This window comes from Eublepharis macularius, chromosome 9 (genome assembly GCF_028583425.1).
Source record: "Eublepharis macularius isolate TG4126 chromosome 9, MPM_Emac_v1.0, whole genome shotgun sequence".
In the NCBI taxonomy this organism is placed as follows: domain Eukaryota; kingdom Metazoa; phylum Chordata; class Lepidosauria; order Squamata; family Eublepharidae; genus Eublepharis; species Eublepharis macularius.
In genome coordinates, this window is record NC_072798.1 from 54,976,686 (window position 1) to 55,004,127 (window position 27,442).

Genomic DNA, 27,442 nt, shown 5'->3' on the forward strand with positions numbered 1-27,442 from the left:
GTTTAATCCTAAGGAACTGCCCAATCGGTATATTACTTTTCAAATGTTTAGGATGGAAAGAATCGAAGTGTAAAAGAGAACAACGATCCGTGGGCTTCCTAAAGGGACGCACTCCCAGGCTGCCGGCCGTACGTTTGTAAACTGTAACATCCAAGTAGTTAATACATTGCTCGCTCCCCTCCCAAGAGAACTGTATGTCTGTGTCCAAAGTATTGAGCCAATTAACAAAGCTTTCCGCTGGGGTCTTAGTACTAAGGATGAGGATGATGTCATCTATGTACCTTTTGTAAAAGATCACGAAATCCTTAAAGGGGTTACCCTCCGCCAGTATGTATTCCTCCTCCATCCGTGCCATGAAAAGGTTGGCAATACTAGGGGCTGCGGCGCAGCCCATTGCCACTCCTTTCATCTGATAGAAATATTCATCATTAAATCGGAAGTAATTCTTTTCAAGAATTATATCAAGGATGTTTAAGAGGAACGGAGTGGAGGGAACTTGAGATGGCCGTTTAAACAGAGCATATTCTACGACTGCTCTAGCGCCATCGTGCGGTATTGAAGTGTATAAGGATTTGACATCCAATGTTGTCTGTATAGCCAGGGGGTTCTTTTTGTTGGTTTGCTGTTCAGCCCCAGTATACCAAGCAATATACAAAAGCCATAATTTTGTGCTGTAATGTTAACCACTGAATCCCATACTAATCCTTATTTCCTTGAATTTAAATATAACCAACCCCACAAACTAGCAACACATTAACCTCCTGAGGAATGGAAAATGTATGCATTACATTTACTGGATCTCTGGTTGGCACATGAAGTCCTGTGCACTGTATTCACCTGTCTCTAAAGTGGAGCTCTTATGGCTTGGGAGTAGAGATGGGCACGAACCAAAAAAAGTTAACAAATCCGCGGTTCGTGGTTCGGTGCCGATGATGATCCCGAAGTTGTGAACCGCAATGGACATTTCCCGTTGCCAAACCAGTTTGCGATTTGCAGTTCGTGGTGCCCCCGTTGCACTTAGAGAGCCCATATTCACAGGGAATGTGTAGCAGGCTCTCCTCCAGCCAGCACCCAAGTTTGGTAAGGATTGCAATAGGATCTTGGAGTTATACCCTCTCCAATCCGAGGCCCCCAGGAAACTCCTACAAAAATCCAAGCTCAATTATACTCTCTCTCTCCTCAAAGGCTAGCAAGTAGCAAGCAACAGCTCTCACACTCCACTGCTCGCTGAAAGTGAAAGCCAGCCTAGGAGCGCAGTGCTTTTTATAAGCTGAAGTCCCATAGAGCAATGCAGGAGGTCTGTGTTTGGCCGTCAGAGCTGCCTATCAAGGTTTGCAGGGATGAGATTGGCGTGCCTGTGGCTACAGAACACCCCTCCCCCCTCCCTCCCCCAGGTGTTTTCTCCCAACTTGTAACCACTTTGCAGCTCCATGGTTGGAAGGAAGACCTGCTGATCAAGGTAAGCTGGGCTTTGATTCGGGTTTCTAGGGTGACAGAAGGAGTGCAGACAGAGTTCAGGCATTCCCCTGGCTCTGTTTCCAGGGGAATTGATTGATGGCGCCTGACTGTCTGGCTTCCCGAATCGCGGCCAAACGCACCAAACCAGGCTTCTTCCAAATGCTGGTTCATTTGCCGTGGACAATCACAAACTGCCAGATCGCGATCGCGCAATTGCGCGATCGCCAATTTCATGGGTTTTTGAACTTCATAATGTGGTTCGTGCCCATGTCTACTTGGGAGTACTCTGGTTGTTGTATGTGTCAATGTAAAAAATGGCTGTGTGTGACATGTTCTGTCTTGTGAAGGGGAGAATTTAGAAATAAGATTGTAATGTAAAAATGCCACCTGAATCTCACCTGAACCTCCTTTAAGACATTAAGGAATTAGCCTATAGCTTGTATTGTCATGTTGTTGTGGAAAGGGAGAAATTTACACAAACACAAATAATTTACCTCTGTTGTACTTTACATCTTGAAAGTTGCCAAGCCTGACCACTGATGACTTTTTCTTGCATTAGGATTTTGATATTACTTGTTGTTATTAATAAACCTCTATCAAAAGAAAAAAACAGCACAACTGAATTAGTGCATAACATATGTAAATGAAACAATTATAAGACCAGTAAGACAAAGAGGCCTAAAAAATTTAAATATTTCATTTTTAAAACTGATTAGAATTATTTAAGAAAGCCAATTTTAGTGCATTAATAAGGTTTTTTTTAGTATTAAAGCACCAGCTATCTTTTTTAAATCATCCAGTCATCAACCTTAATCACTCAAATAATCAACCTTTAATCATCCAAAGTCATTAGCACTCTTACAAGGTCACAAGTTATTGATAATTCCATATTACAAACAGTAAGCCTGCAAAAGCATTGATCAGAATAAGCAGTTGTTAATGATCTGCCCTTTTTCTCATCACCAGCTGCCTGAGAGTCAGGCAATCCTCTATGAAACTTACAGTTGCTGGCAACATACACATGGGATGGGTGAGAGATGCAGTTAAAGGTTAAGTACAGCTCAGGTGTAGAGAAATAAATAAGTGGGGGCAGTATAATGGAGCATGGTAAAGATCAACACTTACTGATTTAATATAGGTGATTCCAGCCAGAACCCATTTGTTTAATTATCAGAGTCTGAACAGATAAAATAAGCATAGTGATTTTAAAATGGTTTGCTGCTCCTGCTCATGTACAAGACAGGACAATATTCACCATTACTTAGTGAAATACTACATGATAAAATACAGATTAACCCATGTTAATTCTGAGTATGTTTTATACTGGTATTCTTAACCATGTCACTTGGACTACATAAGTAAGACTGAATGTAAGGATATTTCCATTTAGTCATTACAGGTTGCCATGTTCATGGAATTATAGCAAAGATGGTCATTAAGATGTAAGGGCTAAAATCATTTCTTACAAATTAATTATATTTTATTGAAAAAAGAAACCCACAGTATCTTAAATCCAATAAGAGCTTACAAAAGAAATCCAAATCACATCATGACCCCCAACAACAAAGACACTCACCCTTACCTTGTATGGAGTTCTAAAGGGCAATAACTACCAACAAGAATCTGGCCATCCCAGCCAGTGGCTATAGCCACTTAGGCTGGTGGCCGTTATTTGCCTCTTCGGAAGGAGGAAGGCAAACGGCGCACCTGGCATCCGGGGTTTCAGCGCGGGGGCAGAGTCTGTAGCCTCAACAGGCTTCTCCGCCCCCTGCCACCTCAGTTGCGCCTCGTGCTTGGCCTACCCACCTCACCCTATTGCAGTGCAGGATTAGCCGGTCGCTTTTTGGAGGCCAGGTAGGAATTTTTTCTCTCCTTTTCCCTGATTGGCACATGGGAGTGGAGTTTCTTCGCCTACCTTGCACTGTGAGAAGAGGGAGGTTATTGGCCTGGTGGGTCTGAGATAATTCCCTGTTGGCAGGATTTAAGTTAGGGGAAAATTTGAGCAGGCTGGTGAGCACCCTTGGCACCTCCCCATTGGTGGGGAATTGAGGTCTGTCAGGAGCGGCTGGCTGCTGTATGGCCCAGTTGCAAGGACAGACGCCCTGGGTGGGGAAGCCCTGGACAAGCCAGTCTCCCCCCGCTGCTGTACAGCCGGGTGGGGGAGCTTTACAGGGGTGAACCACTTTGTCTGGCCAGGCTGGGTCCCAGCCATTCAATGGATGGCTCGTACCCAGGGCAGCGGGTGACTCACCCAAACAGGTCAGGGCAGGGTCCAGGTAGCGACTGTTGAAATGTTAATAAAGTGGCCCATTTTTATAACCCAAATACTGTGTCTGCCTTTCATTCCAACTGAGGTGGCAACAATGTATTCCTTGGACCGTGGATCTAAGCCAGATAATCGGTTAGCACTAACAAGAAGCACTGTTGACCATATCAGTAGGCAAGTGGTCTCATACTGAGAGATGAGCCTTCATGTATGTTCCACCTGGAGCTGACGCAGTAAAATTTCAGTTCAACTTTTTTCCTATGTCAGTATAATAGTATAAAGATTTTTAAAGTCCTACTACATTTCTAGTATAAGGATAGATAGCCTCTCATGAAATCTGACCTGCCATGAACAATAAGTTCTTCAGATAAAACCCTGTCCTGAGTTCATTTCTTCCTGGAGTAAAATTGATATCGACCAGGAAAAAGATACTTTTTGCTACAACAATGAACTCTGCTGAGCTCCTGCTATCAGCATGAAAGGGAGTAACAATTGTAATTTTTGCATTTGATTGCTTACATGGCTCTTGCTTCTTTAAGAAAATAACCCAGTGGCACTCTGGAAAAAAGGAGAGAAGAGGTGAATTTTGTTACTGAAGTGATTTCAGTCCTGAAAATGTTCTAGCTTGTGTTCGATGTGTGTTCAAGAAATAAAAGTTGATTTACTACATGGTTTGCCTTTCCCTGATGGGAGTGTAACATTGACTTCACAGTAGCACAAGGTACCCTGGAGCAATCTGTGCAAGCACAGACCACTTGGTCCACACAAAATTACAGTCCATCCATTCTCCTATAACTGTCAGTGTTTGCCCAGACTATGAGGCACACTCTTGCTAATAGATGAAACCAGTAAACTGACACCACGCAAGTATGATAAACCAGTGAGGTAGAATTCTCAGCTCATGTATTACAGTTATTCAACTTCCATACAATTCTTTGTGACTACACATGGCATCTTTAAGTGGACTTTGTTCTCATGTTGAAAGAACAAGCGTTGGACCAGAAGGGAACAGAGATGTATTCTGCATGATTTTTTTTCTTGACAGCAATGAGTTTTGTTGTAAATTCCAAACCAATGATAACTCAGTCTTCCTGGCACCATGTACTCCCCATCATTTAATACAGAACATACAAATATTAACCATCACAGTACAAAGGGAAGCTGGAATGCATGCATTTGTGGGAGTTGAAAAGAATATGCTCCAGTGTTTGCTGGATGGGTGCCTTTACAAAGACGATGCAAACCAGAAAAGGGAAAGAACCGTTTTGCATTAAGGCAAGAAACAATAGATTGCATTGTATTAAATCCTTTGTATGCTTTGGGAAATTTCATAATGCCACTTCACCCACTACTGTTGCAAGCTAATAGAAAATACATTACACTTAACATTTGCAGTTACTATAAAGGTTTGAAAAAGAATGTATTTGTTCCCAATAATATACACATGATAGACATTCCCTATGTCTCCAGAAGATTATGAAAAAGTTATAAGAAAATACACATTAATATATTAATATCCAATTCATACAAATGCATTTTATTTAAAGGATAAAGAAAAGTCATTATTATTTTAGATCAGATCTGTAGTCTTTTTGGTTGGAAAGGAATATAATAGGACTGTTCAAGAGCAAATTCTTGAGAGGATATAGCATTCAAGAAATTTGTAGGTAACTTTTTGATATGTACTGCATAAGGCTTTCCATTAGGACTCTCAGAAGAAGGACTTTTGAACATGTTTTGGTAGCCTTGAAAGGCCGAGGCATGGATATGCTCACGCTCATATTTAGTAATGTGCACATGGCATAAGTCACTCATGAAACACACATACGTGGCACGTCTGACTTGCAGAGGCTCAGAAGCTGCTCAAAACGATCTCTTACCCACAAGTTACTTCTCTGCTCCTGGGGGAAGAGATATGGAAAATGCATATTTTCCCCCAGGAGTAGGAAAACAATTTGAATGAAGCCAATTTGAGGTGTACAAGTAGGAAAGGAAAAAGGGTTAAGCAGTTTCACTAGGGATGAACTGATATTGTAGGTTATTCATACCCAGTATATGTGGCATTTATACATACGTACCACATTTATATAAATGCAATTTTTCTGCAACTGATTCAAAAACCTTGAAAAATGTTTTCACAGGAAACAAATGTTTCAAGAAAACAGAAAAGGGTGTGAAAATAATGAGTTGAAATTTTACAAAGGAGAAGCAAAACAGAATCAGAGTTTTGGCTTAGTTACATAATACGATATGTCTCATATAAGTAGTGTACAATAATACAGGATATTAGACAGGATATTATTCTATACAATTATAGAAGGAAACATCAAGCCACCCTTGAAACCAAGCTGTGAATATAGTACTTAAACCCTTGACTTAATACAGTTCCATATGGACCTATGAACAATGATTACCTCTCTTATAAGGAGGGGCAAATATATATTGGCAAAGCCATTCTGAAATTTTCCTTAATAGAGATTGCTTCAGAGAAACCTATGCTAGAGTAGAACTGGCATTGGAAGCTGCACAGAATCTGGAGTAAATGCAGAAAAAAGGTTTATACCAAATGTATTTTTATTATATACGCCCTGCTTTTCTGTCCCCACCTCAAATTTTGTGCAGGCAGGCAAGTTGGTTAGTCTTAAAGGTGCTACTGGACTCTTTTTGATTTTTCTCTTTCAGAGGCTCCACCAAACAGGCAGCCAGTTTCCTATATGTACCCCCCCCCATTCAGCTACAGCCCAGGGCTGTTAGGGAAAAGGGAACTCAGAAGTTACTCTCTCTCAATATATGCTGCCATCATTTAATTCACTTGGCCCATTTATCATGACTACAGTGTGTGTGTGTGTGTGTGTGTGTGTCTGTGAGAGAGAGAGAGAGAGAGAGAGAGAGAGAGAGAGAGAGAGAGAGAGAGAGAGAGATATTTTTCCTCAGCTAACAATCTCAAGCCCACCAGAGTTAAACAAAACAAAAACAAACTTTATTTACATGATGAAATATAAGAGTGAATAGATTTCAAACTACCAAACATACTGGGGTGGTGCAGGTAAGGTTTCAAAATAAAAGAACAGATTAACAGCCAGCTATTTTTCTGCTGCCACTCTTAGCAGTGTCTGCAACCCTTCTCTCCTCTGTCTCTTAAAAGCCTTCTTTTTCCATCAATGGACTCAGATTTGTCCAACATTCCACCCATTCCCATTAGCTGTCTCTTGGGAGAGGTGGAGCTAGAACCAGTCCTGTCCATCAAGTATCCCAAAATAATAGAAACAATGCCTGCAGCTTTACAAGAAGATTGTCCACTGATCTCTCAGTTATCATTGTAGAGGTTGCTAGGCAACCACAGCAATATTGCTGAGACTTCTAAGCCTTGATTTCTTCAAAGCAGAGCCACAAGGGAGGGAAGAGGGGTGGATTTAGAGGCCAGAACAGCCCTGGAATCAGTTCTGTCTACATTCCCTGTCATTTACCCTGATGGATGACTCACTGAAGATTTGACTAGTGGTGACCTCTGGAGACTCATGGTCCACACCACTTGGCCTGGTAGCTACCATGTAATTGGATCAGACCTGGAGGTGGTGGCCATTGCACAACTGAGATAGACTTTTCCCAGGGAGAGACTGCCAAAAAAAGGGAATGAAGAACAGCTGAAGATGGGGAGCAGATAAAGATAGCTAGACTGATGGCTGGTAAGAACAGGAAGCAGGAAAAGGGAAGAAGGTATACAAGCTTCTAGGAAAGGAAAAGCAGAAATAATGGGGGAGGAGATACAGGAGAAAATGAGACACCTTCCATAAGGCCTTTCAGGTTTCCAGCTTATGTGGCACCTGTCCAAGCAGCCACATCTAGAGAATAGAATTCTATTCTCTAGATTTGGCTGCTTAGACATGGGCACGAACCAAAAAACAAACAAACTACATGATTTGTGGTTCATAGCATTCCACAGAACCTTGAACCATGAATTTCCGACCTTTTCCCAGTTCGTGGCATTTCAACCGCCCTGCACTGGCTGCTGAAGCCCCTTTCTCCGGGCAGCAGGAGAACGGGGTTATCAGTTTCACAGACCTCACACCGGTTTCAGCTGATGGGCTGAACTCGACATGGGGTCTGTGAAACTGACAGCCTCATTCTCCCACTGCCAGATCAGCAGGAGAAAAGGACTGTCAGTTTCACTTACCCTGCACTGGGTTCAGCCGCAGGATCTGTGTAACTGACAGCCTCTTTTCCTGCTTCACAGACCCTGCATTGGAACTGATGTGGGGTCTATAAAACTGACAGCCTGGGCAGCAGGAGAAAGGGGCTGTCAGTTTCACAGACCTCACACCGGTTCTGGCACGGGGTCTGTGAAACTGACAGACTCATTCTCCTGCTGCCACAGTGGCGGGAGACAGGGGCTGTCAGTTTCATAGATCCCATGCTGGAACTGGTGCAGGGTCTGTAAAACTGACAGTCTGGGCAGCAAGTAAAGAGGCTGTCAGTTTTACAGATCCTGCACCGGATTCAGCCCATCAGCTGAACCCAGCATGGCGTCTGTGAAACAGCCCCTTTCTCCTGCCGCTCTGGCAGCAGGAAATGAGGCTGTCAGTTTCACAAACCCCACACTGGAACTGGCACAGGGTATATAAAACTGACAGCCTCTTTTCCTGCTGCCTGGAATGTCAGTTTTACAGACCCCGCACTGGTTCCAGCATAGGGTCTGTGAAATGGACAGCCTCTTTTTCTGCTGCCCGGGTTGTCAGTTTCACAGACCCTGCACTGGGTTCAGCCAATGGGCTGAAACCGGCGCAGAGTCTGTGAAGCTCCGAACCAGCCATGGAATGGCTGGAAAAATTCATTTCTTCCGTTAAAAAAATTCATTTCTTCCGTTAAAACACATTCCCACGGAATGCGTGTTTTGGTGCAAACGAACCAGCCACTGCGTACGGAATTTTGTTCTGTGGTTCATTTTGTGCCCATCTCTACTTGGGACATTTGCCATTTTCATGTTATATGAACTTTCTTTCAGGATAAGCCATCTGGATAAAAAGCTTTATACATATGCAGAGTGATCTGCATGCAGTAATGGACACAGCTGTACTTCAAGGCGGCTAAATCTGAACCAAATCACAGAGCTCGGAAATAGTATGAACCTCCACCAGAATGGTATACACACTCTCTGCTTTACAGACTTGCTTATTACAATTGATTGGAAATTTCTTAAAAGATGGTGGAAGACAATGCTTAAAATTATTGTTTAAAAAAAAAAAACTCCCATCTTGGCATCCTCCCATTTTAATCTTTCTCCTCAAGTCATATGTAAAATTGTGAATGACTTCAAACAATGCCACGTTCCAAAATATTCTGTCTTATATTTACCCATGAATTCCAATATTCTTTTGGTACTTTTTGTTGTTTTTAAGACAGCATAAGCTAATTTAAATTAGCAGCTTGAAAGAGTATTGTAACAATTCAAAAATGTGTGGAAATGGAAGTATTATTTTTTAAAATGCTTAATATGAAATGATTACAAAGAAAACACTTAATAGCAATTGTGTAGCTACACAGCATGCAGTGTGTGCAGAAGAAAAACTAAGAAGGAACTAATTAGAACATAGGTTCTGGAAGAACAAGAAAAATTCTGAGGTAAATCTACACAGGAAAGAATAAAGAAATGTTCTAAGGCAAGGGAAAGTCCTCAAGCAATAGGGCATGGAGAGAAAAGAGAAACACTTCAGTCATGAGGTGGAACATATAGATGCTTGATGTGTCCTTTTCTCACCACTGCCTATTTGTAACTATGGATATTATATTGGTACATTAATAAAGGCAAATACTGTCTGCCAATTGTTACCCTAATATTTTTTTGTTTGAATGCTAATAAACAGCCGGAAACCAAATTAAAAGATAATACTGATTATTAGAACAAAAGAAAGACCCAATGTGTTCTTATGTCAAGAGAGGACAAAAAAAAGGCAGACTTATCTGAGATAAAGTTGGTAACTGCATTTTTCTATGCCAAAATTCAAAACCAAAATCCATGCGATACCATTTATTAAAGCCAACCAAAATAAAATAAGTAGTTGTGGATTTTCCGGGCTGTATAGCCGTGGTCTTGGCATTGTAGTTCATGACGTTTCGCCAGCAGCTGTGGCTGGCATCTTCAGAGGTGTAGCACCAAAAGACAGAGATCTCTCAGTGTCACAGTGTGGAAAAGATGTTGGCAGGTCATTTATATCTACTCAGGAGGGGTGGGGTTGGGCTGAGTCATCTTGTAAGAGTTTCCCAGGGTGTGGAATGCTAATGGAGGGAGGCTTCACTGTATCTTGAGGAGGTTCTTTTGCGTATGGATTGGTGCTTGATGTGCTAATCTTCTCTGCAGGGCTATTGTTGGGTATAGAGTATTTTGTTAGCCTGGTGTTTTTCAGGACTGGAAACCACGCTCTATTCATTCTTAAAGTCTCTTCTTTCCTGTTGAAATTGTGCTTATGCTTATGAATTTCAATGGCTTCCCTGTGCAGTCTGACAAAGTAGTTGGAAGTGTTGTCAAGTATTTTAGTGTCCTGGAATAGGATAGTGTGTCCTGTTTGAGTTAGGCTATGTTCAGCCACTGCTGATTTTTCCGGATGGCCAAGTCTGCAGTGTCTTTCATGTTCTTTTATTCTTGTCTGGATGCTACGCTTTGTGAAATACATGAAAGACACTGCAGACTTGGCCATCCTGTGTGGGTTATCCCTGAGAACTACAGATCACAAGACACAGCTATAGGTATTGAGAAAGCAAGTGAAATTGTCATTTAAAAAAAAATGCCCACATATAAAATGACAGAGAAAATTGGCACATCAGGGAGAACACTGACAAAGAACATGCTAGCTTTAAGTGATTAATCTACCAATTAAAATGTACAGTGTAATTCAGTGCAATTCAATATAATTACAATGTAACTCATTATAATTAAAATGCCCCCCCCCGCAATATTCTCTTCTCTTATTCATCTCCCTTTATCCCTCCTCTTTAAAATTCATTGTTGGCTATGTTTGTTTGTTTGTTTTATTCAATTACCTAAGTCTGTTTGCCATGGGATCCCCAAACTTAATAGTCCTCTCCAAAAAGCCAACTATCAAACTTAACGATACCCTTAAGTCACTGATGGGTCCACTGATGAAGTTCCAACAAAAAGAAGATTACTAAAATCAAACTCAGGTTATGATGAGTTATGATGAATCTGTGCTTTTCTGGAAGAGTTGTCACTGTAGTAAGCAAAACAAATGTAAATAGATAGGTAGGTAGAGTCTATGGCCAAAGGCCCTTACAATCCAGACACATAAAATAGTGTAACATATATAAGGGAATCATATATACAGATCAACTATTAAACATATGTACAAATATCAACATATTAAAATGATCTAACCAGGAAATGCTAATCAAATAAAAGCATACATTTCACTAGAGACAGCTCTAGCCTGAATTTTCTTGGCTGCTAAAAGAGAAACTCTACAAGAAACAAATGGATAAAACCTGTAATAAATGAGACAGCACTTTCTCTTAGAGACTGAGAATATAGTTTAGTGGTGATAGATCCAGAATTACCTTTTGAGGGCCTAGTACAACTTCTTAATCCTCTACATTATAATGACAAAGTCCCTAAAACTAAAATCCCCTCCAGTGGTGGGTGGCTTGGCCAAGAATGCAAAACTGCCATGAGTTAGTTTATTACACCCTACAGATTTGCCACCTTAAGAAAACGGCCATACTGGCAAGGCTGTCAAAACCGGGGGCAGTGCTTTGCTTTCCCTGGAAGGAGGGAGAGATGGAGCTTCCTGGGCATCTGGGTCTTTGCTGGAGAGGTGGAGCCAACAGCCTGTGAAGGTGGTTCCACCTGCCCCAGCCACAGTTGCTTTCAAGTGCTCGGAGGAGCTGGACGCTGGGTAACATGCTCCTGTTATGCGATGAGGTGGCGGTAGCATTGGCAACATTGGCTGCAGTGCATCGGCGAGGCTCTCCTGACCTTCGGTGTTGGCGGTGTTCACTCGTCGGTCGACTCAGGCCAGTGAGAGAGGCAGCGGCGGCCTCCGCCATAAACAGGGCAGTTGAGTTGGGCTGGACAGCGGCGATGACCGTGGCATTCAGGCCGGCCCGACAAAGGGAGGCGGTGGCAGCAGTGCTGCCTCAGTGATCTACTGTTCGGCAGTTCAGGGAGCCACAAAGGCCTTTTTTAATGGCCTATTTCCCCATTAGGGGGTGGGCTGTTCCATAGGGGACAGCTGGAGTCACCCTTCATTGGGGTTTGCTGTGTCAGAGGGCCCCTTATATATATTATTCCAGTAAAAGAATTGGGCATTGGCTACTCAGGCTTGTTGGGGGCTTCCTTGTGGGAAGCACGGGCCAAGAGCAGGCCTTCTTATCAGGTGGGCCACAGTCTGTGAGTAGGCCTCATTCCCCAGTGGCCATTTTGTTCCTGCCACAGCCTGTAGGTAGGCCTTATTCTCTGGTGGCCATTTAGTGCCTGGTGCAGCCTTTGAGAGGCCTCATTCCCTGGTGGCCATTTTGTATCACGCAGTAAGCAGTTGCTATCCCTAGCACATTTAATTATGCCACCTAAGAAGGGTGGGGGTAAGCCCAAGGGCAAGCAGCCTGTTAAAAGCGTGCCTGCCAAGTGCCCCCCCCCGATGTTGTCTTCTTCGGATGAGGAGGATATGGTCTCTAACCATTAAGGTATTTTGGTCTCTAACCATCAAGATATTTTGAAATGTTTAGCGGCCTTAGAACAAGCCAAGGGTGCCCTAGGGCCCAGTGTGCAGGGATCAAGTGGGAGGCAATCAATCAGGTGGGCTTTAAGGGACGCTATCAATAAAGAGATATTGAGGCGTCTTTCTGCTCTAGAGGCATCAGCGGGAGTGCTTGCTGGTGAAGGCAGTGGGTCATGTATGCCTGCCTGAAATACATGCCATGGCCGGGGGGGGGCGGGCGGTTGTATGCTGCCCAGTAGACTTCTGACACTGTGAGGAGTTCTGAGGGGCTTTCAATGTCTGTTGTTTAGAAGCTGACTGTTTTCTTTATTTTGAAGTTAAACACTTTCACTTTAGCAACCAATGACCTTGGAGCCAGATGCAGCTAGACTGAATCGTATCTGCCATGAGAACAATGATAATTTCATTCCTCACTTGATATTATTGCATATCGTAGTCTAAACTTTGCTACTTTTTGCCTCTGGTGTTCGTGCCAGAATTTCACCGGGCTACTAACCTGGGGGGGGGGGGGGGTGGGATTTTCCACTACAACTAACCATGCTTTTCCTCTACATGTCACCTCTGCCAATTTTCCACTGTCTGGTCAACCTGAACGGATGGGTCTCTAATAAATGTTACTTCAACCAAATCATCTGTGTGTTTGCTGTGGAGAACTAAGGGATCTAATTGCCAGGGGCTGACACAGTGTCCCTTTGGTGTCAACAAGTCAGGTGGCTGAGCTGACGGTGGTGGAGTTGGATACGGAGGAGCCAGAAGAACCGGCTCCAGGGCAGTGGCAGTTGATCCAGTGGATGTGGGAGGTAAGGAACCCATGCCTCAATCAGGCTACACCTGGCCTTGGGGGCCCTGGGGACAAGGGGCAGCCTATGGGGCTCCAGGGGTGGTTCAGGGGCCTTATTCCCAGTTACCAGCAGCTTTGCCCTCTGGGGGGACAGCCTCCTTGGATTGGCCAGAGCTCTGGGGTATCTTCCTTAACACAGCCTTTGACAACCTCCTCTTCATGGGGAGGGTTAGTGGGATGGCCGATATGCCCTAGTGGCCCTTGGGGATTTTGCTCGTACCCAGACCTTGCCTACAACCAGGTTCCATTCAATGCTTTGCCATTTGGTGATACAGCTTTAATCCTTGGGGATCATTTGACCCAAGCCACTAGGGACAAGATTCTTTGAGGGGAATACATGGATGTCTTTACCCTTCTTTTCTGGGAACTGGGGAAGAAGGATAAGGAGGAGCTAGATGATAGGGATAAAGAAAGGCTGAAGCACTGGTGTGTGGACAGGACTTGGGCCAATTGGTTACCAGGCTTCCTGATTTATGTGGGGGTGCTTGTTAGGATGCAGCCTTAGAGGGCTGTGTTGCTGTAGTAATATCTTGATATAATCGATAAGGGTTATACTGGCTTCTTAGGTGCTGCGTGGATGCAGTACGATGAGGAGTTCAGGATGCGGGTGGCCCTCAATCCCAGTTTGCCATGGGACTGCAAACATCTACAGCTATGGCTGCAGATGGTCACCAGCCAAACCCAATATGGGGGACCGGTCTGACAGCAGCCACTTAGTGCAACATTTGGCAACAGCCACTACTACCCGCACTATAGTAGGGCAGCAGGTTCAATCCCGGCTGCATTGCTGGGAGTTTGCCTACAAGGGAGCGTGTAACCAGAGGCCTTGTAGGTTTAAACATGAATGCCCCTCTTGTGTGGGGCCGCATCCCTTAACCTGCCCCAAGGTTAAGTAGGAGGGTGGAGGTAAGAAATCTGGGGGTGGAGGTTCAGGTGGTCAGCAGTCTGCTGGAAAAGGGAACCAGCCCAGTAAAGCTGAAGGTCCTTGAGCGCTTGTTGCAAGCGTATCCGAAGGAAGATGATGCTCTTTTTCATCTGAGGAAGTTTACATTTGGTTTTAGGATCCCAGTTCAGGGGCCACGTTCACCCTATATGTCAGAGAATCTGCTTTCAGTTGTTGGCAAAGAGGATATAGTTCGGCAGAAAATAGCAAAGGAGTGCACTGAGGGTAGGATTTTAGGCTCCTTTGATGCTCCCCCAGTCCTAGGACTAAAAGTGTTTCACAAACATTATTTCCTCTCACAGAGGATTCTCTGGCTGACCCTCTCTGGTCTAAAGCCAGACTCCAACTCCCTTTCCCTCTCTTGTTTACACTCCAACTCCCACTGACAGCTTCCCCAACATTCCATCCCCAACTGCCGTTTCAGGCTAGCCCCATGGCGGGGCGGGGGGAGGACACATGTCAATCATAGCTCACTGACTGGAAATCTCAGCATCTGAAGCTGAGTCCATCACACCAACATTCAGAAGATCTTTCTCTGGGATGAATTCAGCAGTTATGGGTTGACAGATAAAACCCTAAACAGTCTGGGACCAGACCACTTACTCTTCTAACCACCTGATCACCAGTTAGGATCTTCTTCTGAGGCCCTTTTTTGATGCCTCCAACAACAGAAACAGTACCTGATGTTTGTAAGCCTCATGTCAGGGCCTCTTAGTCATCTGTGGCATTATGCATTGATTTTCTATGAGCTGCTTTAGGAAATAAGTTTTGACTGACAAGTAGACTAAAAATATAGTAACTGAATAAAATATTCTTAATTTGTTTGCCTTTTTTGGAATACCTAGCTTTTTTTGTATTTTCTGTAGATTGTCTTCGATGCATCTTTGTCATATGACAGTCTACTGTATCAGATCCCTTAGAAGCAGATCAGACCTCATGCCAAGCTGCTCTCTGACATGTTGCATAGAGTTACTTTCTAGACAGCCATCACAACAGTCTGACTGGCAAGTACTGTGATGAGATGCTTTATAGATTATGACAGCGGCAAGGAAAGGAAGTAGATGCATTTGCAACATCACTGAAAGCTGACTCAGTCGTCAAATAAAGATTTGAGTGGCAGACTTGATTGATTACAGTTGCAAGAATGCTGATGAACTCTTTCAATTCATTCTGAAAATCAGTACTTAGATAATTGGCTTTATTTGCCATGCATGCAAGCTGCTTATTCATTAAAGGGTCAGTCTATCAGCAATTTAATTTGATCAGATGCTATGAAAACCAGGCACTGTTTTCTAACAGAAAAGTTCATCAAGACTAGCTTGATTTCACTACTGTTCAATCAGTAGTGGCTGCCCATTCTTTTCCTGAGCTCCCTCAAATAAGTTTTGAAATGTATCAGTGATTTATTCCTGCTTCATGATTCTTTAGCCTTATTGATCAAAACACAACCCACAATGTAGTGCTGATACACTACATTTAGATTATGAAGTTCTTTTTCCATATGTGGATATAGACATTCAGAAAGGAAAAAGAAATTTCTATTCAGTGCTAGCCATATATATCTTTGATATTGAACCAAGAGGTCAAAATGATGGACTCATCTGCTACTTTTGGTTTGCAGCCCATTTGCTTTTTAAGAAAATTAATTTTCTGTTTCTAATATTTGTATGCTAATGTTTCTCTCATGTTGTTCTCAAAAGTAGCATGAAATAGATTCCATAAGACAAAAATTACCCCCCCCCCCTAAAATTTCCAAATTCTTCAACTCGGAGTAATCTAGAAACTTGCACAATAGCAGTTGAACTAGAGCTCAACCCCCAAACTACATATCTTGGTCTCTCTCTCTCTCTGTGATTCCCTACTCCTCCACTTGAAGCCAGCTGGGTGACCTTGGGTGAGTCACAGCTCTTCCAGCTCTTCCACTCACTTCACAGGGTGATTGTTATGGGGATAATAACAACATACTTTGTGAACCACTCTGAGTGGGCATTAAGTTGTTCTGAAGGGTGGTATATAACTCGAAGGTTGTTGTTGTTATAACATGGTGGATTATACAGTGTAAGTCAGTATGATCACTGGATGGGACATTCAATAAACAATGTAGCTATTACAGAAATTTGATACAGAGGTGAAACAATGCTGAGAGTATTTATCATGTCATATTAAATGATGCAGAAATTACCCAGTAGGAACACGCAGAAATTACCCAGTAGGAGCACAATGTTCTTCCAGATCTCAGTCTTCCTATCCAACGTAACTTCTGTCTTGTTCTGACCATAGTTGTCAAGCACTGACTCAAGACCTCTACTGTATCACCAGGAGATTTGGATAGCTGCATGTCATATGTTTATTGATGACATCCTGTTTCATAGATATGATTTCTCTTGAGGGTTTAAAGAGGTTGAATAAGGTGTGGGATAAGACTGCTCCCTGTGGAACCCCGCTAGATAACTGAGGTACCAAATTGGAAATGTAAAGAATTTAAACATCATATTTGATGTATTTCACCCAAAAATGTAAACCTGAAGCATCTTTCTTCTTGGAAAAACCACATTCCAATTTTTTTGCTTATTTAGTGTATTTCTATACAATCTTTCAACTATATCTGTTTCCTCAAGGCAGTTCACATACAATTTATAACCAATCACACCAGAAATCATATAAAACACATAGGAAAAACTATTCTCCCATTCCCAGCAGCACTTACATATAGTATAGGCCACAGTAACACCCAAATCTCAATCAAAATTTGTCGAGAAGCTTTTAAACCAGCCCAGAATGGATGTGGCCACTCTCAGTATCCAGAATATAGTGTAGTAACAGAAGATCACCTCTGTTGGGTCTCAGTCAACTGAACTATTTTGATATGCAGCTATACAGGAATGTTGTATAAATCTTTTGAATGCTAATAGTAATTCTGCTTCCAAGCCAAAGACTTCATATAAAGTAGAAAACCTAAATTTGGATCTTGACTTGCATTTGCTTAAGGTTCCCATTTGCCTGGAAAGCAATGGGAAGTGGCTGGGGGCACCTTGTTCAGGGGTCCATAGAATTGGACCCCAGAATCCAATCTTCCTGAAGTTTAGGGGTTCTTTAGTAGACAGTCAGGAGTAGGCTCCCTAGAAACTTGGTGGAGTTTGCTTGAAAAATCCCCCCTCCCGACATTTTCCCCCATATAGAATAATGGCCAGATCAATTTGGGATTCTAGACTTTAACCCAGATTTCATAGATAACAATGGGGAGGGGGGGGGGAGAGCCCTGAAACTCAGATCCAGATTTATAAAAAAAAATTGTTGTACACTTCTAGATGAATCATCTTGTATGAAATATTTCTAGACACATTAAAATACATCCCATATAAAACAGACTAATATTTACTTATTTTAAATGTTCATAGAAATCTATTTTACGACAACTGGAAAGTAATAAGCACTCTAAACCTTTTTAAAAAAAAAACACAGGTAGAATAAAGTAAAAGTCCATTCGAATTAATACAGGGTTAGAGTGTAACAAAATGATAGCATGAACAAAGTCTTTGTTATCAATCATTTATTACTGAAAACAAATTGAATTTTCTTATCTGGCACATAAACAATCATGTCTACAAAAAAGGAAACCCTACAAATCTTGATAATTTATACAAATAACAGTTTTCTCAAAAAATAAAAATTTAATTTAGTAAACTTGTGCTTTTATTTTTAAGCACTGTCTGCAATATCCACCACAAATCCCTGAGCAGAGACATTTTAAACGTATTCCAAAATTGTAAGTTATAAATCCCAGCCCTATAGTGAAATGTATGGAGGAACATTCTTCTTTTAAACTTCCATTTGTCATTTTTGTTTTAAAGGAGACAGTCTCCCATACTACCATACAACTGTGCTGTGTGTCAATCACCATTGTGCAATGAATATAAAATTAATACAGAACACACACACAGATATACAAAAAGTAATGAAAGAAAGAGCAATAGGGAAATGATACCTGCATTTGACAGCTGAAATTTAAGGACACCAAATATATTAGTCTTAGGTAAATACATAGGTTATTTTTACAGTTATACAGAAAGAGGGTGTGCCATGGTAGATGTGGTAGCAAACAGATTCAAGCTCTAACACATCTTAACCTGAAATGCTGAAAACATTGTATTTCAGCTCTTCAAAAGTTATTTTTTCCCTTTCTAAATATATTATTATGAAGCAGCTTTTGGGGGTGTACCACGAGCACAGTCAAAAAATTGGGGTTCCTGCACAAGTCTCATTAAAAAGAGTGGGGGGAAAGTGTTACGAGATCAAAATGTTTAGTAGATGGTGCCCATGACCACCATGTTTCCTGGAAACATGGCAGTAACAATGCACTCCTCCCCAACCCCCTGGCCCAAGGTTTGATCTTTACAAACTGTGACCTACATGGTAACATGCCAAGAGTTGGATAGCCGCATTCCAAGATTCCTTATCGGGTATACATTTATATAGCTGTATTGTGCACATAGCACAGAATAAATGTGTTCCCAGTTCTCCATTAGCATCAATACAATATAATACAATAAACAGTGTGTGAAAAAGAAACTAGAAGGTTATAAACAGTTGTGAAACACTAGCTAATGATTTTTTGTTGTGATTTCTCAAGCAAAACATAGCAATCAAACAATATTCAATAAGAAGAAACGGTAGCATATGAAGAATATGAGAGCCTTTACATTTTTTGATTCAAGGTGCTCCATGATGCCAAAAAAATATGTTTTCTTTCTCAAAATGGCAGCTTCCTCTCCATTTCCATTGTAGATAACTTCTGAAACAAACAAGTTTCAATAGTAGTTTATGACATGACAAAAAATCACGATGGCATGAATGCCCTTGGGCATGTCTGCAGTAGTTCTTTGGAACCTGGACAAAATATATGCTCACTGCTTCCCAAATGAATATTGAAATAGCAAATCAATTATTAGAAACAACTTTCCTACTCCTACTAAAAGTAAACAGTCTGAAAGAGCACAGTGCAGGCCTAACATGTTTTGTAAAATATTTTTTTGTGTGGCAAATAACATCATAAGTAACTATGCCAAATGGACTGAAATGTTAATATTTGGTTAAACGCTGTACAACTTTTTAAATGCTAAAATGCAAACCTAATTGGCAGCTATTGTCAGACCCACAATCCATTTTGGTCTAACAACTGTTTCTTGAAATGCTAGTAACATTAAATCTTTGTCATTTCTGAAAAAATCAGATACACTACTAGCACTACAAATACATATTAATCAACCTCACACTTTTGACTTTTTTCTGTGACAAGTAGCTGATCTGTAGGAAGAAATGCAGTTAAATACAAACATTATCTCTTAAAGGTCTTCTGCCCTGCCATTGGGGTGCGTAAGTATCCATTTTAAAGTAATGTACAACTTGACCCTGGGACCCAGGCTGTTTTGCAGCTCCAAACGAAAGAAACTATACTGTGGATACATACAATCATGGGCCAATCTACATGCTTGTGCAGTGCCAGGTTGGCCTACGTTATACCGACCCATGTTTTCAAGTTACTAAGAGCCAAGGTGCAATGGGAACAGTTCCATTGGTTCTTCAGGTCAATTCTGTTCATATCTAAGGCAGACCAACAAGATAGGGATAGCAGAACCCTTTCCTTCCTCACAGTCCATACCTTCAGCTACTTATTTCCTACTGGGGCTCCTTTTACTTAAGCAGGAAATTTGCAATGAAAATTAGACTGTGTCAGAATAACAAGGTAGAGATATGAACAAGCAAATATGCTGCCTCAATTGTCCCTACTTTTGCCTAAGTAGTTTACGATCATATTGTCTGCTTCCTGTAATAATGACAAAAAGGAAAAAGGTGCAGTATAACTTACACTGAATGCAATCAAGCAGTGCAATATTAGTCCAAAAATATTGGGTGTTTTTTTAAAAGTTAGTGTGTGTCAATTCTTAATTCTTGGGTGCATTTATGCTGTATGTTTGTGTACTCTTCACTGTCCTTTGCCTTTTACTCTCATGACAGCCAACAAGATATCTGAGAAAAAGCTAAAAGAGTATGTATACTTAATCAGGAAAGATTACAGAATCTTAGCTAAAGTGACAAGTTTTTCAAACAGTTTTGGAAGTCTGTGAAATGGATAAGCATCAGCCCTAATGATACACAACATTAATATTATTTGAAAAACCATTGGGTTTAGAATAAATTTCAAGGACACCCTCAGTAAATGACCAGTCTTTATCTTTTTCTAACTTCCCAAGCTGACCAGATAGATACTTTAAGTCAGCAGGATCCGCTACCATAAACCACTATGAAATGACCAACAAAAGATGACTAGGGTGACTTGGTGAACATGCTGAAAGGGCTCCTTTCAAGTGTTCCAGTCATAAATCTATTTCACTTTCAGGCTTGTGACAGTAACTTTTCAGTCCTTCATGAAGGTCCTAAAAGCATCTCCAACTCTCATTGTCAAAATGTCACACCAAAAAGCAGCCCTGTAGGTTCTCCTAGCAGCAATTACATCCTTGGACAACTGCAGTCCAGTCCAACGTTGAGTGCCAAACAAAAGAGCATCCTAAAAGTTCTCTGGATTTGACTTTTCCTCTCTCACAACAAAAACAGAAACGGTAAGAGGTCTTTCCCCCCATGTCATGTCTTGGATGTCCTTAAGCCTTGTTTTTCCATAATATTCCAGAGTTTGCGTAGATTTGACTGTGTGATGACATCATCTGGTTTAAACCGAAGGGCATGGAGATAGTTTGCTTCAGCCTCTAGGAGTTTGCCGTTAAGATGCAGAATTGCTCCCAGATTCATCAGGGCAGCTGGATACTGGAACAAAAACAGGGAGGGAAAAATAATTAAATATTTTTTGTTTTTTCTGATAACCTTCATCTAGGACACAAAATTATTCCCTTATGGTTTTGCAGCCTTTTTCCATGGAAACAATTTAGCTAGTGGAATAAACATGCAGAGACAAGAAAGGAGAGATCTGATCCACTGTTACTGCACTTAGCACTTCAAAGACAGCAAGCCAATTCCCTTCTTCTTTTAATGAGTATAATGTAAAGGCCTCATAAAATGTAGCATGGGTATTCCCATTGAGATTCCCAGGAGAAACTGATGGCTGATGGGAGAGATGATGTCTTTTAAACCATGGGGATATTTCCTTATACTTTGCTTTTGGAAAATACAAAATTATGTTCGCTTTAGATTTCCTAGACTGGCTGGTATAATCCCACTTCAGCATAACCAAAGCTCAGTGAAAATCTGGTACACCAAAATGTTCATATGCATATGTACACCAGTCTGTGACAGGAAAGCCTGACAACTTACATAAGAATCCTACTAGTTCAGACCAATGGTCCATCTAGTAGGTAGGGCTGCCAGGTCCAGGTTGGGAAATTCCTGAAGATTTGGAGGTGGAGCCTAGGAAGGACAAGTTTTGAGAAGGGGAGGGACCTCAGCAGGGTATAATGCCATAGAGTTCACCCTTCAGAGCAGCCATTTTCTCCAGGGGAACTGATCTCTGTGGCCTGGAGATCAGTTGTAATTCTGAGAGATCTCTGGAGGCTGGCAACCCTACTAGTATAGTATCTTGCTTTATACAGAGGACCAACAAATGGGGCACAGAGGCCAAGGCCTTCCCATGATCTTGTCTCCTAGCCCTAGCTTTACTGCCCTGAATGTTGAGGTTCCCTTTAGTTAACAGGCACTGAGAGATTTCTCTTACATTTATTATTTAAAAATAATAAATAATATAATAAGCTCTGCCTGTGGATGTCCTTATCCACCAGAAATGTTTCCAATTTAACAACAATGAAATCTCATTTAAACATTGCTACCAAGTAACAGGCTTGTAGTATTGTACTAAGCAACTGGCCACGTGAGGAACTAAATGTCTTTAGAATCCCACAGAGTCAATCTCAGCAATGTCAATGTCATGTAATGTCACATTACTCTATGTGTTTTTAACCATAAAATATTTTGATAAATCTCCATTATCAAGCACTTAAACTTGAAAAAGACTGGCTAGAAATACAACGAACAAGAGATTCCTTAAAATTATAAGCTGAAAATGATGCTGAAATTTGACAGCTAGTTTTTCTTTTTTACTACTCAAATGGCTGTGCATTGTAATTTTTCCTGTAAATGCTGTAAGAATTAGGTGTTCACGGACTGAAACAAGCATATTGTAGATTTATACAGTTAAATTTATACAGCAATTTTTCTCTAAAAGCAAAACATATTAAAATGGTAATCTTCTAATAGTGTCCCTTCATCAAAAATGTTTTCTTCATAATTTAAAGCTTGCTGACCATCAGTATAACCACAAGCACATTTTAGCTTTATTCTTACTAGAAATGAAAACATTAGATGAAATTTAAAAAATTGCTTTGTAAGCCAAACATGGAATCCATAAAATATTTTCTATCTCTATGTTTGGAAATTAGAACTCAACATGAGTACCTGGCATATGTGAACTATTTTCCAGTACTGTTAGTGCATCCATATATTCAAACAATCTAAACATAAGGTGAACAAATAAATGAATTTGTAAAACATCTTCATTCCAACGCTGTACAGAACATCCAGATTATCATACTGCTGGTTCTGGAAGTAAACTTGTTTACATATATTAAAAAATCATGTTATTTTATACTCAGCTTATGAAAGGAGGTTAAATATCAAATAGAATCTAAACTAATTTTAGAAGTTATCTCAGATTATTTTTAGATGCCATCTTGGCTGACATTTAAAACCCATTTTACTTATTAATACAACTAATTAACTTTTGTTATCTTGTGTTTAAGATGACAGATCATTGCAGATCATCCACACATCAAACCATACTCACAATGCATGTGATTAACCCAAATACTATATTGTCACATAAAAGAGAAGTGTATGAGGTGTCCTAAACATATGTGTATTTTATACATCATACATGACAGCTAGCATGGTACAGTGGTTACAGAATTGCATTAGGAGTGGGGAAATCTGGGTTCAAACCCACACTTTGCCATGAAGTGGCCATGGTCCAGTCATTCTCTCAGACAAACCTGTTGTGAGAATAAAGTGGGAGGGAGGTGGCCTAAGACGCTTGAAGAAACTATAAAATTTGTGACAGATAGATATGCCAGGGAATTTAGCAAAACAGATAACTCCAGATAATTCACATAAATGATCTTAAACATACCACTATACAGAGTTGTGAGAAAAAAGGAGACCTCCTGAGTTGCCAGATAATTTAGATTGATAACAGTATCTTTCTAACCTCAGATAAGAACCAATCCATAGTCCCTTTATTTGTTGAAATTAAAATATTCAGTTTCCTAATGGATTTTGCATTTTGGACCAATTTTGTGACTAGTCTATGCTTCATAGTGTGATGTCACTGACCAGGGATAGAATGTTGTTCTGGTAATCATGTTATTCTGCTATTGATAAAACCGCTACACTTATGCAAACTCCTGTGTCCTGGCTTCACTCTACTTTTGGAATGTTTTCCAGGACATAATAAGGCAGCTTTTAGCTAGGATGAAGTAAAACCAATCCAAATAGCATTCCAAAAAGATAATCTGTTAGCCATGTAGGAAAGCTGCTCCTACACATTCATATCCTGCAACTGACTGCGGCACTAGAACTGCTTAGGAATCACACAAAGAATGCTGCACTAACCCAACTGGTGGCAACAGCTGCTAACATCGGGGGCCGTTATTTGCCTACCGGAAGAGGAGGCAGTGTTATCCTGGCATTCTGGTATCCGGGAATGCATTGAGGGGCACAGATGGAGGCCTTATAAGCCAACCCTGCCACTCAGTTGTCTCAGTTGCGCGTTGTGTTTGGCCCACCCACCTAACCCTATTTCAGTGCAAGTTCAGTCAGTCGCCATTTATCGGGCAATTGGGTGGGGAGTTTTTTCGCCTACCCTGCACTGTCAGAAGAGGGAGGTAATTGGCTTTGGTGGGTCGATTTTATCCCCTGAGCAGGTTAGAAGTTGGGGAAAGTGAGTGGGCCGGTGAGCACCAATTGGTGGGGAATTGGGGTCAGTCAGGAGTGGCTGGCTGCTTCACGGCCCAATTGCAAGGACAGACACCCTGGTGGGGATCCCCTGGACAAGCCAGTCCTCCTCCAGCTTTATGGCTGGAGGCTTTTGGACTCTGAACATACCCCTGGCATTTACTTTGTGCTCTGACTACGGAATGGACCTGTGTACGCGCGCGCGCGCGCGCGCGCGCACACACACACACACACACACACACACACACACTGAAATGGAAAATAATGTAGACATTTCAGTATTTCTCTGAATACAGAATACTTGCCTGCCAGTTATATTTTAACATTATTTAATTAGTACTTTATCAGTTCTTCACAGCTGAAAAGTCAAAATGACATCTTCCCTAATCATAACATGCTGAGATTGTGACTGAAGCCAGAAAAATGACACCCCATCTGGAATCGGCTGCCCCAAAGGTATCTGAAGAAGTGAGCTGTGGCACGAAAGCTCATACCCTACGACAAAATTTGTTAGTCTTATAGGTGCTACTGGACTTTTGCTTTTTTCTACAGCTATAGGCAGACTAACATGGCTACCCATCTTGATCTACTTTGTAGAGGCAGCCTAGGTTAGTGCGATGTATCTATGGCTTAGAAACTACACAGGAATGTAAGCCACCTGTCTACTTATGTCTTGTTGCCATTATGCCCTGTCAACTGAAATACATGGAACCTCAAATACAATCAATAGGATTTATCTTTCCATATGTATTACCTTTTCTTGAAGACAGCTGATGAAGCTTTACAATACATTGAGTGCCAGTTAACATTCCACAGTCCAATAAAGTAGAACCTCTTGCAGCCATCAAACAAATGACTGCACTTAACACAGAGAAGGAAAGTCAGCCCCTTCATTCCTTTCCTTTCAGAGATACAGGCTTTATATCAAGAGGATCCAGCTAGCAGTTCTATTAAAGTTTTAAAGGATATCTTCCATGGTATACTGGGAATTATATAGTTATTAGAGAATTTCTATATAATAATTTTCTTAGCATTTAAATATGGCCTTACTCCCAAGCCTTGCTCAGCTCTCCAATATGCGCTCAGTGCAGGGTGCAGCAATCATTGCTCCAGCATGACTTCACCAACCATGGTATTTCACCACCATTGCAGGCTTCCCACACAAGTTGCAAGCAAATGTGCCAGCAGTAGAGGTTTGTGATCAGGAAGAGTTGCCTTAGTCATGAAGCAGAATTGCAAGCACAGTTACATATTTCACTTCTAGGCAGAGGAGACTACAAAGTTTTAAAGTAACAAGAATGGAAAGCAGTTAGCTCAAGACTGTCAACCAGATATTCAAGAATCAGATTGGTGCACTGAGGCTGCTGTTGACTCCTAGAGATAATGTTACATACTGTTTCTTCAAAGAAAACAAAGAGGTGCTTTGTTTACTTTCTTGTTCTAGTCTCCCTTTTTCTCACACTCTTTGGCTTTCCCTCCTCCTTATTGATATTCTCCTTGTATCTTTCTCCTTGTACCTTTCTCATTTCAATTGGCAGCAGGGTTTTTTTTCTGGGAAAAGAGGTGGCAGAACTCTCAAGAGGAAAATGAGGGAGAAACATACGGGATTCTTTGAAATAATATTATTTTCATGTGCTATTGTGGAGTATTTTCAAGAGGTGCCGGAACTCCGTTCCACCACATTCCCGCTTAAAAAAAGGCCCGATTGGCAGTATCCTCCAAACTGCAGACATTCTTGCCTCTTCTTCCTCAAGATCCTTCTTGCTTGTACACTGCATCCTAGCAAACCTGACTTCTCCCCATTCTCTCTGGTATCTCTCATATTTCATCACATAGTTCTCTTAAACTGTACATGGTCTTTCCACTATTCACCTCTACCAGAGACTGCCATTGAGTGTTGTGTTACTTTCAGACTTCAAAATAGCTTGGACAGCATTGCCACAGATAAGGTTCCATTCTTTGTGCTAATTCAAAATGTGCTTGTGCCATTTGAAATTCCTGCTCAAGTCACTTATTTGCCTGTAGCAAGACAATGATAATCACCACAAGCAGCATCAAGTTATTTGCACATGGCTGTTAAAGTTCTTGAGCATTTTCTGACAAGCACCCAAGTTTGAGTTTATACATGCCAATAGCAGTGTATTATAGGTTTGCTCGACAGAGTTTGTTCTCTCTCTTTCATTGAGACAGAAATAAAGATGCTGCCATAAGAGGAATGGTAGCCTTCAGTTGTTCCATTATAGAAAGGAAAAAAAATTGCATTGGATGCCTGATATCACAAGCAACAAACAATATTGGTGGTACAAACATAAAGGCCATCTCATTGATACACATCTTGAATGTATTGGGAAAGGCCCACACTTCCTGTAGGTATCCCACACTTTGCAAACCACAGGGTTAATGCAATGCTATTACTCCATATCAAAAGTTTAAGGACTAGTAAGTTAGCTGATGTATAGGGATGCAATCCTTACTGTACTGAAGCAACAAGTTATATAATGTTCAAGGAAAAAGATGAACGTATCTCTAACAATAAATAAGAATTACCGTGTCAAACCTTGTGTGTGTACAGAGGAAATGATGGTGGTTAGTAAACCACTAATAAGCTTCTGTATTGTCCAGGTCCCTTATTATGACCAGAGAACCAGTTGGATTCTAAGGTGCTCTTGCTTGTGCAAGATTTCTGCAGATTTCTCATTGCAGTTCCCTGTCCTGCTGCCCACACTGTTCTGAAGCATTCCCAAGTCAGGAACAGTTTTGTTTGGTGGTGTAGGAGGCTTACCTAGAAGTGGAGCTCCCCTTGTGGTTCTTTGAGATACACACATAGGCACAAAATACTGTTTGGTTTGATGACTATTTATATTCAGCGCCCATCCCTTACTCCTTTTCCTCCTCTTTCTTAATTTGTAAGTTTCTTCAGTACTTAGAATCCCATTCAGTCATATATTTTTAAACAGCACATGATTGTTGTTGGGGGTTTTCCGGGCTGTATTGCCGTGGTCTTGGCATTGTAGTTCCTGACGTTTCGCCAGCAGCTGTGGCTGGCATCTTCAGAGGTGTAGCACCAAAAGACAGAGATCTCTCAGTGTCACAGTGTGGAAAAGATGTGTGTGGAATTGTGTGTATTGTCTTTTCCACAGTGTGGAAAAGACAATACATCGAGCACATGATTGTTTACTGGATGAAACAATCCACAT

At 41.3% G+C, this 27,442-nt stretch overlaps 1 protein-coding gene across 1 annotated transcript in view; it reads right to left on the minus strand.

Moving 5' to 3' along the window:
* Positions 1 to 17,767: 17,767 nt before the first annotated feature.
* TMTC2 (transmembrane O-mannosyltransferase targeting cadherins 2) overlaps positions 17,768 to 27,442 on the minus strand; it is a 276,266-nt gene continuing 266,591 nt past the window's right edge. The window contains exon 12 of the mRNA XM_054989259.1: positions 17,768 to 21,053. Within this exon, the coding sequence (XP_054845234.1) occupies positions 20,874 to 21,053 (180 nt within the window). The 3' untranslated portion in view covers positions 17,768 to 20,873. The remainder of the gene's footprint in view (positions 21,054 to 27,442) is intronic.